At 36.6% G+C, this 12,405-nt stretch overlaps 1 protein-coding gene across 1 annotated transcript in view; it reads right to left on the bottom strand.

Annotated features, from left to right (window-relative positions):
* The window catches only part of ANTXR2 (ANTXR cell adhesion molecule 2), a 175,100-nt gene that overhangs the window by 97,724 nt on the left and 64,971 nt on the right, over positions 1–12,405 (bottom strand). The window contains exon 11 of the mRNA XM_006151459.3: positions 5,427–5,505. Coding sequence (XP_006151521.2) covers positions 5,427–5,505 — 79 coding nt within the window. The remainder of the gene's footprint in view (positions 1–5,426; positions 5,506–12,405) is intronic.

Raw genomic sequence — 12,405 nt, 5'->3', positions numbered from 1 at the left:
TCGAAGTCCTTTAAAGGATCTGGCCAGTTTGACAGAGCTGCAGGAATCGCTCTGAAACGTAACCATCAAAGGAAATAGCTCCCCACCTCTGTAGACAGATAGGAGCCTGACCTCAGTGGATGCCTTGCTCCAAGTTTCAGCACTATCTCCTGTAGGAAGGTAAGAGAAAGTTTACTTTCCCTTTGGGTAAGGCCAACGTTGTAGATACAGGTGGTCTACAGTTCCCCCTAGACCAGCTCTTAAAAATGTTCTAGTCAATACCATGCTGTTTTGATTCTTTTATTTCAGCAGAGTTGAATTCAATCTCTCCCTTGCAATAGTCTTAATTAAGATCTTCTTTGCTGGAGCCATCAGGTGGCATGGTGGTGAAGAGCACTGGACTCCCACATGGTCAACCACAGTTCAAGTCCCGGACCTGGTGGCTTGCTTTCTCACTTTCTTTCTCTCTGTCCCTCTCTAGTGAAATTAAGTTAAATCAATAAAGTTAAATAAAATAATTCTTAAAAAGAAAAAAACGTGTTTGTTTGTTTAATTATGTCCAGCGCAATTTTTCTTCAACAGTATGGTATTTCTTCTACTTCAAATGGCATTAATCTTAAATTCTCCAATTTCCCTACCCTTTCTCACAACATCAACAGCCCTGATTCCTCTCTGAGGTTGGAGGCTTTATTTACTATTAGCCATTTGACATTACCAACCTGACCAACCTAGCGCCTCTACAGTGAAAATTTTCTTAATTTCCAGATTCAACTATAACTTAAGATGTTTCCAACGTTCTTCTAGATGGTGAGATTTAATATTTAGGAATCAACTATTTCCTCCAAAACCAGTAAGTCAGTTTATAATATATATTTCTTCATTAATACAATATCTACTACCATTTCTGAAACTGTTTCTACTCCTATTAGTTAATTCAGAATCTAGGGGTTTATGCCTAAGCTCCTGCGTTTGTCTCCTAAAAGCTTTTTTTAGGCCTTGTTTTTCTTTTTCTGTCCTAATTCTCTTACATGACCCTACTAATCTAATCTTCCCAAAATAGCATGTTGCAACATCACATTCATTGCCTGAAGTTCTTTAAAAACACACTATTATCTCTGCAGTCAGACTTCATAATTTCTTAAGGCAGTAAAATCTTAAAAAATGTAGCTTCTCACATAGGTTTCTTAGCTAATCCTTTTGCAAAATAATAATATATAAGAATGGTAAGAAAGAGGAAGAAACTAAGAAGGAGGTATGAGAGGAACATGAGGAAAGTAAGGAGAAGACAGGAATGCAGGGATGGAGGAAAACAGAGAATAGAACATTAGAAGGGTGAACGTAGCACCCAAAAATTTATGGGTTGCAATTTGATGAGACATTTTAACAGTTTTAAATGGTGAAAATTTAATCTAACTATGGGATTAAGAGGTGGAAATTTGGGGGCTAGAAGCCCTTTTATTAAGAGTAGATAGAGTTAGGGCTAGCAGATGCCGTAGTTGCTAGACTCCCACACAGCCAACTGTGGTTCAAGTCCCAAACCGGTGGCTTGAAAATCACACCAGGCATGTGTGCATGTGTGCCCAAGATCCTAGGAAGAGAATGGAAGAGAAGGGATTATGGTGTGGCCATCCCCCCAAGGAGGGGTGATTTTTTTTTTGAGTGTTTTTTGTTTTTGTTTTTGTTTTTTTTTTTGAGAGGTTTTCGCTATAGGGCGCGTGCGCTCGCCAGACAGACAGAGACAGACAGAGAGACAAAAAGCGAGAAATCACCCCCCGGGGGGATGGTCACGCTGCAATCCCTTCTCCTCCATTCTCCTCTTGGGATCTTGGGCACGCATGCACACGCACCCAGCGTGAGTTCTAAGTCACCGGGTCCGGGATGCGAACCGCGGTTGACTACGTGGGAATCCAGTGACATAGCCATTACGCTTACTGCTGGTTCAGGAGTGGTGATTTTTCAATTTCCTTCTCATTGTCTCTGTCTCTGTCTCCAGCAAGCACACACACCTTAAGGCAAAACCCTCTTTAAAAAAAAGAATAAATAGAGTCATTAAGGTGGGGGCTCCCATGACTGAGTTCTGGTAGCTTCATATGGAAAGACAGAGAGAGAGAGAGAGAGACCAAAATAGTGACACAGAAGCAGACAGATATACATGTTCTTGCTCTGTCCTGCTATCTGATGCCCTGGGCTACCTCAGGATTGACTCTTCAGGGAGTACCCACCAACAAGAAGACCCTCACAAGATGCAGCCCCTTGACCTTGAATCTCTAGTACCATAAACCTAATGAATACTAGCCTTATAAATTACCCAGACTCAGGTATTTCTGTTATCAGCAACAGATCGTGGACTAAAATGGGGAAGGGGACAGAAAGAAGAAAGGGAGAGGGAAGGAAGAAATGAAAGGCCTAACATTTTACTGAAGAAATTATATTTTTTCAATCAAGGAATATTTAAAAATAAAGTGGCAGGATCAATAATTCTAGAACAAAAATATTTTTTAAGTTGAATAAATCTAACATGAAAAATGTGATTAAGTTTCTTTCTTTTTTCATTCTATCAATGATATCTCTTTGTGGTAGTTTGGGAATCATAGGCTTGTGGAATAAACTCTAAATTCAAACTTGTTTTCTAGGTATTGATACTCTGATCTAAATCTATTTCCAAAATTTCCTTCCACTTATTTCCACTTCAACCAAATTAATTTACTCTCATTTTCTTCAGGGCATCCCCACCCTGTTTGCTCTTTATTTGTAATATTATTTCTTCTTCTCTCTTCTTGCCTGTCTTGTTCTCCTTTCTCATCTTGATTTTTCCCCATTAATATAAATTTTCTCTGGTCTTTGTTGCCTTCTTGTTCTAACCTCCTAAAAGCCCCTTTTTTTCCAGTAAATACCAGGTGGAATTTGGTTTCATTTCATCCATTGGTTAACAACTCCAAGTGTGTACCTCTAATCCAGAACTTTGTCTAGAACTCCAGACCTATAGATTTGCAGCCATCTTAGACATTGCCACTGAGATGTCTGACAGACATTGCCCATTTAACATTACCAAAACAGAACTTCTCATTTTGCAGAAACTGCTCTATCTGGTAACAAATCATCCTTCTATTTGCTCAGGAGAAAAAGCTTGGAACTATGCTTAATTTTTCTTTCTTTCACACTCCACATCAAATAAGTCTAGGCATCCCATGGGCCCCATTTTTAAATTATGTCTATTTTACCCACTTTTTACCATCCCCACTGTTATTACCCCACTAGGGTCACTCCCTAACCCCACGTAGATTACTAAACTAGCCACAGAATTGGTGTCAGTATCTCCACTTTTGTCTCTACCTCCAAAGCCTACTTTCACACAGCAGCCAGAGTCATCCTTTTAAAACATAAGTCAAATCCTGTCTCCTTCTGTTCTACCAACAAGAACAGCCCAAGACCTTGGGATGATTTATGAGCCCCCTACATGTTCTGCCCAGCGTTTCTGTTCTCCTCTACTCATTTTGAGACTATTGCTCCCCTCTCTCAATCCCCTCCACCACCTCCACTCCAACACACTGGCCACCCTGCTCCTCTCTAAACTGATATGGCCCCCCTCAGGCGTTGTTTTAGCTCTCTCTTCCTGGAACATGCTTCCCCCAGACGGTCTGTAGGCTCACTCCTTCACCTTCCTCAAGTCTTTGCTCAAATCTCCTCTTCTCAATATCATCACTTCTCCCTTCTCTGTCTCTCCATCTCTCACACAATCATCGTTCCTTTCTCTGAAATCACCTCACTCTTAAACCATCTCAAGTCACAGTAACCTCTCTCAGAAATTAGCAAGGCCTGGAAAGAGTCCTGAAAGCACACAATCTATCAGTCCCAAATGAGTCATTTAACTTCAACATCCCTTCACGTGGAAATCATGTGTAGCTGTAAAATAGAAACAAAGAACTGTTTTCCTACTCCCGGGGAAGAGAGGTGAAATAAGACAGCTGGAAGTGCAGAATAAGAAGGATGGAGAAAGAATGCCATTTCAGCAAACTATACACTGAGAAACTTCATACCACAAATATTTGTAACCTCGACCACATCCTGAGGGACCAGAAAACCTACAAACTGCAACATCCACAAAACTACAAATTGCAACATGCATTGCAGATGTAAAATAAATAAAAACAAAATATGCACACACACAACTCAAAACACCAAAAAAAAAAAACAAAAAAAAACAAGCTATTTTAAAAATAAAAACAGGTGCTGATAAAGAGTTAGCCAGAAAGTTTGAAGTGACCCAAGAGTCGACATGGATTTTTCCTGTTCCCTGCAACATTGTCTTACAATGACAAACACTGCTATCAATACAGATACCATTGAATTGGCTGGGTTTGTCCCCACCTAAAGATTGTTTCCCAAGTTAATCAAATTACAAAATCATGAAACCATAAGATGCAAGAAAATACCTAAGTTTGAGATTCTATTTTTTTGAGCACAGGAATTTTGCTTTTATTTATTTATTTATTTATTTTACAAAGGAAATACATGCTTAAAAATAAAAGCCATGTGGTCAGTCCGTTTCAGTGCTTCCTGTTTTCATTTTCAACAGTATAATATCAAAACTTTCAATGAATTCATCAAATTAACTACAAGGAAAAAAAAACTCTTTTACAAATGTAGCTTACATTTCAAACTATTGCATCTTAGGTAATGCACATCAATAATGTCAACTAAAATATAGTTCAATGTAGTTTCAAATTAAGATATTTTCAAAATATTAAAATCAATTTTTTACTCATGTTAGAGAACACCAATATTTAAAGTGGACAAAATAATAAAGTCATCCTTAATATGTACTAAAGATTCCAAACATGATGTCTTATCTACTAAGATCTAGTTTCACAAGAGACAATACTATCATTTCCACATTTAATGTTTTAAGACATTTGGAAATCATCATCTTATGCTATTCTGATTTTAAAAATGAATTTTGAATTTTATAGATATCAAAACCTAATGTATAGTATCTTGAAATTCCTTTTAAAGGAGGCTAAATAAAAAAATAATAAATTTTATATAAATTTTTCCTTGTATTGGTCTCCAATGTTATTATTATTTTTACCTTCTTTATTGAAGAATACAGGAACACTGAAGCTGCATAGATTATACCTGGATAAAATTTTTTCTTTTTTTGGGGAGTAGGTTTTTGCTATAGGGCGTGTGCTCACCAGAAAGACAGAGACAGACAAAAAGACAGAAAGTGAGAAGTCACCCCCCAGGGGGAATGGCCATGCCGCAATCCCTTCTCCTCCATTCTCTTCTTGGGATCTTTGGTACGCACATACACGCACCCAGCATGAGTTTAAGTCACCAGGTCCGGGGCTCAAACTGCATGGGAGTCCAGCGACAGCCATAACGCCAACTGCTGGTCCTAATCAAATTATTTTTTTAGGCAAAACGTTAGGCAAACTTTTACTTACACACTCTGTAGCTGTGATTATTAATGAACTGGAAATGACAGATTTTCCTCCATTAAAACTCACTGAAACATCAAGAGTTCTGAAAGAAAATAAACAATCATTAAAAATACATTAAAAACTACAAGATTATAGGACACTTTTATTCCCTTATCTAATTTCAAAAACAGACAAAAAATATATTTAAAGTGTAAAAGTCACAGTTCTCGATCAGTTATTCCAGTTTAGTTTCTTAGTTCTAGTCCTTACTCAAGAGTCAGGGGCACACTCCTTAAATGATCTAATGTTCCTTTAAAAAGCATTAATATACACTTTAAAATTTCTTAATCTAGCTAGGTAACTGCGCAGGTAGTTTTGGGTTTGAAAAACCTAAATCCTTAGATCTTACTTATTTTCTTCACTCTTTAGATATTGTTATTATTGCAAGACTCGTTGTTTAAGGACATGTCATTGGAAGTAATAAACCACTCAAGGGTAAAATATTAAAAAGTGGACAGCTGGCTCTGTGTCCTGGTGACTAAGGAAGCTGGATCCCACATGGCCAATCCACATGGTTTGAGTTATGAACACTGTAGCCTGAGAAAGCCTCAGATGTGTGTGTGTGCCTAAAACCCCAAAAGGAGGAGGAAATGGAGAAGAGATTGCAGTATGACCATGCCCCATGGAGGGTGCTTTTGCCTCTTTCTCTCTGTCTCTTTGTCTCTCTGTGTGAGTACTTACACCCTCTTGCACAAAAAGGAAAAAAAAAAAGTAGAAATAAAAGAGAGAGAAAATGAAGAAAAAGAAAAACAAATTTGTAGGCATTTGTGATAGAGGTCCAGAATATTAAAATATCCTAACAAATGTAGAAAAAGGAGAATATAATTTTTGTCACTGGCCTATAAGTATCATAGTTAAAATACATCTTGAAAATACAATTTCAAATTATAAAATAATAATAGTTAAAATTTTATTAATTAGACTCTAGTGAGGCATTATTTGGGATCGGTTACTCCAGAATTGGTAACTTTTTAAAAAAATAACTGTAACAAGATAAAAATGGGAGGAAAATGACAAAGGGTTTAAAAATATGTAAAGGAAAAGCTTTTTTCCTAAAATAGTTCAAAAGTATATATATATATGTGTGTGTGTGTGTGTGTGTGTGTGTGTGTATACACACACACATATAAAGTTATCCATACATGAGAACAGAAAGTAGTGCATAGGTAACATTTGGTTAATACAGTCTCCACACAATATTACAATTTTTAAAGCATCGAACTCCAATTCTCATAAAACACAATAGCCAAAAACTTTGCTTTACTCGCTCTGAATTAACAGAATTTTGTTATATATAGATTTCTACTCTAAGGCCTTAATTGCATGTCAAATACTAATAGGGACAGGATGAAACAGAAACCATCTCAAGCCACTAGCAGAGTGTTTAACAGTGATGCCAGAGAAGGGAGATGAGAAATATTACCGAGTTCTTGCTATGTGCCAGATGCTATCCTAGGCATTTTATGAGAATTATCTCATCTAATCCTCACAATAGCCCTTGAAGGAAGCAACAGTTTCACAGTTTCACAGAGAGGGTACAGAAGGCCCAGAAATGCTAATTACCTTACCCAAAATAGTAAAGCTAGATTTCTAAGTCATTTTGAACTCTTTCAATCATACCATGGAGATCTGGTGAATGAGAAAATGAAAATCTTTACTGTGTTTTCTTTTCTCAATGTGATATTTAGTTTGGATTCATGTAAGAATAGAGCTACCAAGAAATATATCATTAACGATGTTTGAGTTGAACTCTTATTCAAAAATCAAGAATACTATCAAAAGCATCTCTTGTAAAATATTGACTTCAAAACATGTTGTTTAGGGGAAAAAAAAGTTTAGCTAAATACAGAAAAGAATGAGAACTAGGGATGTTTCCATCAAATTAACTGAACTTCTGAACTATGTTAACAGAGAGTGCCAAATGGTCTATTTTAAAAAAAGAAAACTTTCATCACTCATTTTGCAAACCCAAGTGCCTTGTTTTGTTTTGATTTTTTAACTACTAAGCATAACTGAATCCAAAAATAATCTTTCCTAGTTCCCAATTCCTCTACTTTAAAGCATGTACCAAGACTTATAACCTAGTAGACATGCTTTTATTGTGGGACAGATAAGATTATTTTGATTCATAATAACATATTATTCTTAAGGTAACCTTGCTGATTCAACTTTAAGTGACCAGTCAATGCTGACTGAAGTTGTTTATGATCTGGCACGTGGAATTCAAGAGAATTTGGGCCCAGCCACAGTGGCTTGGGTGGTCGGGCACCCCTGCATGATACTGGAGGCACCCCACTGTCTGAACCTTTGGAAGGCCCAGGTTTGAAACCTGGGGTTGACCTCAACATTCAAGGCAAACCCACATGCACCCTTGATCCTGGCTGACTGACAGTCTGAAAGGAGGATCAGTCAGAGTCTGCCAAGGGTATCTCCCTTTATCTTTTAAAGGAAAGAAAGAAACAGAGACAGAGAGAGAAATGAAGAAAGAATATAAACTTAAAAACAAATTCAACCGAAAGGACTCAGTTCTCTAATTAATGAATAAAACATTCAAAACTTTTAATGTTTGGGCTGGCCCCATGGCCCTAGTGGTTAAAGGGGCCACATCCAGATCCCACATGGCCGACCTAATGGTTCAGGTCCCAGCCCCAGTGGCTTAAAAACATACCGGGCATGTGTATGTCCATGCCCATGGAAAAACGGAGCAGGGACTGTAGCATAACCATGCCCTGTTGAGGGATATTTTCTCTCTCTCTCACACCCTTATCTCTCTCTGTCTCTCTGGTGGGAGCATGCACTCTCTGACAAATTAAAAAAAAAGGAAAAAAAGAAAAAATTTCTTAATGTTTACCAAAATGAAATAATTAAAAAAATAATTTTAAAACAAAATTTACACTTTCCTATAGTAGAAATGCATGTTAATAAAATCTTGCAAAATAATTGTATTAGTCCCATAGATCAGCGTGGTATCTTTTAGCTGTTGCCAAATACAACTGAGTTAAAAGCAAGGAGGGTAACTATAGATACTAAAGACCGTATAAGAGGGGCTGGGTAACAGGAAGCAGGAGGAGGGAATCAGGAAGCAAGGAGGGTAACTATAGATACTAAAGACAGTATAGGAGGGGCAGGGTAGCAGGAAGCAGGAGGAGGGAATCAGGAAGAAAGAACATTTAACAGACACAAAACTGAAAAGGTACCTGTTGATGATAATGTATATGGTAATGTCTTGGACTAGACTAATAAGCAATGTATTCATGCTGGGAAAAAAATATATACACTGTAAGGATAAACAGTGATTAAAAAAAAAAATTTTAAACTGAGTTGAGTCTCCACAGATAAATCCATTGGATGATTCTTTTGACATATGAACTTACTGACACAATATAATCTTCACCTTCCTAAGAGTAATAATAGCATGATCAAAACTTTACTATCAACAACACTAATAATTACAGGCATTTATTGATTTCTTTCTATGACACTTGAATTTGTCTCCTCATTTGACTCTTGCAGCCCATAAGGTAGCTGTTAGCATTATTGTCACTGTCCAGTTGAAGAAACTGAAGCTTAAAAAGGTAACATGCAAGGCCAGCAGGTGACACAGTGGTTAAGGCACTGAACTCCCACATGGTCAACCGTGGATAGAGCCCAAGATCCAGCAAGCTGAAACTCATGCTGGGCACATGTGCATGCATGCCCAAAATCCCAGGAGGGAATGGATTGCAGCATGGCCATGCCCCCACAGAGTGGTTTTTTACTTTTCCTTTCACTATCTCTCTGTCTCTCTGGCAAGTGCATGTGCCGTATGGCAAAAACCTTTAAAAAGAAAAGGTAACTGGCCCAAACACAGGCCCTTTCTGATACTGCAGTCAAAGCGTCACTTCATTCCACACTGCCTGAGTCCTCCACAGCTGTTGTAGGATCTTATTTCAAATTTCTCTCATTGTCATGAGCGTAGTGTCACACCTCTAGTTTGTAACTATATTCACATATTTTCTCATGGTGAACGAGAATGGCACTTACTATATACAAAAACAAGATATTTACTTGCAAATACGTGTGTGTGTGTGTGTGTGTATATATGTATGTGTATATATATACACACACATACATATATAATAGATGTATAAATATTTATGTATGTATTTGTGTATGTATAGAACACATTTCTTTTCTGAGAAAATGTTCCAGAAGTGTTACAAATAATGAAAACCTCAGGTTACTTCTGCTTTTCAAGTTTGTTCTTTCCTTAAAAAATCATTTCTGCTTTATTGGTATGAGTACTGTCATGAAGCTGGTGTTGTCTAAAGCTATGCCAAACCTAGGCCAAATCACCCTCACAGCCAAACCCAATACTTCGAATTTTTTCCCAAGCCTTTGATATGAATATGTAATGTTTTCTGTCATATTTTATGTCACTTCTGTTACTATCTGTGGATTGTTCATTCCTATTTCCATACAACTTCTATTTCTAGTTAGTATATTCCTGATGGTGGAAGACATACTCTCACAGACTTTATTATGGGTAAAACTGTATTAAAGCAATTCTATATTTATTTAATCCAAGGTATAAATGAGAGGCTAAGATCCTTATTTGTACCAAGGGTCAAATAAAATTGAAAATGGGAGAGATTCAGTCCATATGTTGGGGGATTTGGAGCCCTGGGTTTGAACCCTCATTACCCCACTCTCAATCTTTAATTCTTCAATCTAAAATGGAAAGAACTGAATCTATTTCTGAGTTGTTTTGAGAAGGTGAGCTTGATAAAATATAATACCTAGGGCTGGCTTCAAAGCACAGCAGTGGGCTGCTAAGCAGAGGTCAGTGCCTACATGGCTGACCAGAGTTTGAGTCCTGTCCCTGTAAGCTTATAAAATATGCCTGCCAGAGATCCCGACATAATGAAGAATTGTGGTGTGACTCTCATTGGGGGAGGGCCTTCTCTCTGTCTTTCTCTCTCATGTGTGCACACATTTGTAGAATAAACAGATCAGTTCAGAAAGTCCCAGTGTATTTCAAATAAGAACCAAAGTAGAATTAAACTAGAATGAAAGCAAAGGGGGGGGAGTGTGAAAATGAAAGTAGAAAGTTAGAAGAAAACAATGTGGACAATTATTGAATGTAAAAGGTGAAGAGAAAGGAATAAAGATGACTTTGGAGTTTCTGTCTTACACGTCAAGATGGTAGTTTTGCATTGAGAGCACAGAAGAAGGAGCAAGTTTGAAGAGACACGAGTTTAATGTGGGATCTCTCAGTTTACAGTGACTAGGTGAAACCCAAATGACTTAGTAGACATTCATGTATTGTAGCATCTGCATAACGGATTAAGAGGTAAGAAAAGGATATTGCCTGGAGATTTAGAACTCAACAGCAAGAAAAGGAAGTCTTAGAGAAGATGAGTTCATGGGTGAGATGTCCAATTATGATGGAAATAGACAGTGAAGGGACTAAGAAGAAGAGCCTCAAGAGGCATCTGAGGAAAAACAGCAAGGGTGGAGATAGGAAGTCACAAAAGAAAAGGGAAGACATTCATTGTGAGAAAGGAGCGGCCTAGAACACAGAAGAAGGGAGGTAAAGGAAGATCAGGCTGAGAGCTGAGAGCTCTTTCAACTTCCTTTCCTAACTGGATTTACATGGTTCACTATTTCTTTATAAACATCTTAACTTACTCTTTGTTCCATCCCTAGAATATTTTTTTCACAGTAGGAGGATATAAGAAGCCTCTAATGACTTAACATATGAAAATATTGTTTGATGCACATTTTCATGTCAACTAGTATTCAATAGTGATAAATATAAAGTGTACAAAATTCTGTGTGAGAAATTATGAAATAGTATTGAGATATAATTAAGTAAATAAAATGCAATAAGTCCTAATAGTCACAATGCTTCTATTTACTTCTAAGGACATAAGCGTGTTCCAAGAACAGAAGAATGGCTCAGCATCCAATGTCCAATCTCTTCTGATCTAAGCAATTCATACTCTGTGAAATATGGCTGACATTTCAATCCACAGTAACCTATTTGCAAAGTATTCATTTGCTTCTGACTTTATGCATATCCAATAAAAGACTGCCACTTTATGATCCATTAAAAGGGATGAAAAAATTAAATAAAATTGTAAAAGACATTTGCTGGAAGTGATAAATAATTTACCTCCAATTTGCACATACTGAAAATTAAACTGGCAACTACTCAAAAAGTTATTAAAATTATAGTGACTTAAGGTATTTTGAAATCACGTTCTACTATTTAATACTCTGCAGAGGTTTTAAAGTTATCTTTATGCATGATAAAGATTTTAAGTTGAAAAATAAGGTTTCATACTTGTGAATAGTTTTAAAGTTCCACTTCTAGTTATGCGTATATAAATTAATGTTTGTCCAATGATACTTCCTATTAACGGTTAAAGGTTCTTGAACTAAATAGTTTTCTTCTTAGGATATCTCAATATGTGTCTATAAATTACAAATTATACTCTGGAAGATTGCTAGATTTTAGAAGGAAAAAATGCTTTATTCAGAGATGTATTGGGCATTACACCTAAAGTTGTATTATGATGTTTTTAGTATTACACTGAAAATAATCTTTTTATAATTGCTTTAAGTATTTTTAAAGAATAATAAAGACACTTAGAAATAATCACATCATATTCAGTGCCTTGCATGCAGAAATGTCCAATGTTTTAATAAAAACTTTAATAACATTAAATTTAGAAGCAAAACTATACAAGGATATAAGTACATATTTAAGAAATAGCTTCTACACCATCATGTAACTGTCTCTCTTTAAACATTTTTAGATGCCAAAACGCTGACTAAATCATTCTAATTTTTAGAACAATCTTCCTTCTACTGCACTGAAATATGTGTCTCTTTACCTGCCACTCCTTCCTCCTTTCTTTGTGGTAATAATGAAAAAGTCAAATCTGTCTTTCGCATC

The sequence above is a fragment of the Tupaia chinensis genome, unplaced genomic scaffold, assembly GCF_000334495.1.
Source record: "Tupaia chinensis unplaced genomic scaffold, TupChi_1.0 Scaffold000318_1, whole genome shotgun sequence".
Classification (NCBI taxonomy): domain Eukaryota; kingdom Metazoa; phylum Chordata; class Mammalia; order Scandentia; family Tupaiidae; genus Tupaia; species Tupaia belangeri.
The sequence above is the reverse complement of the archived record's forward strand: the minus strand, read 5'-3'. Positions and strand labels throughout refer to the sequence as shown.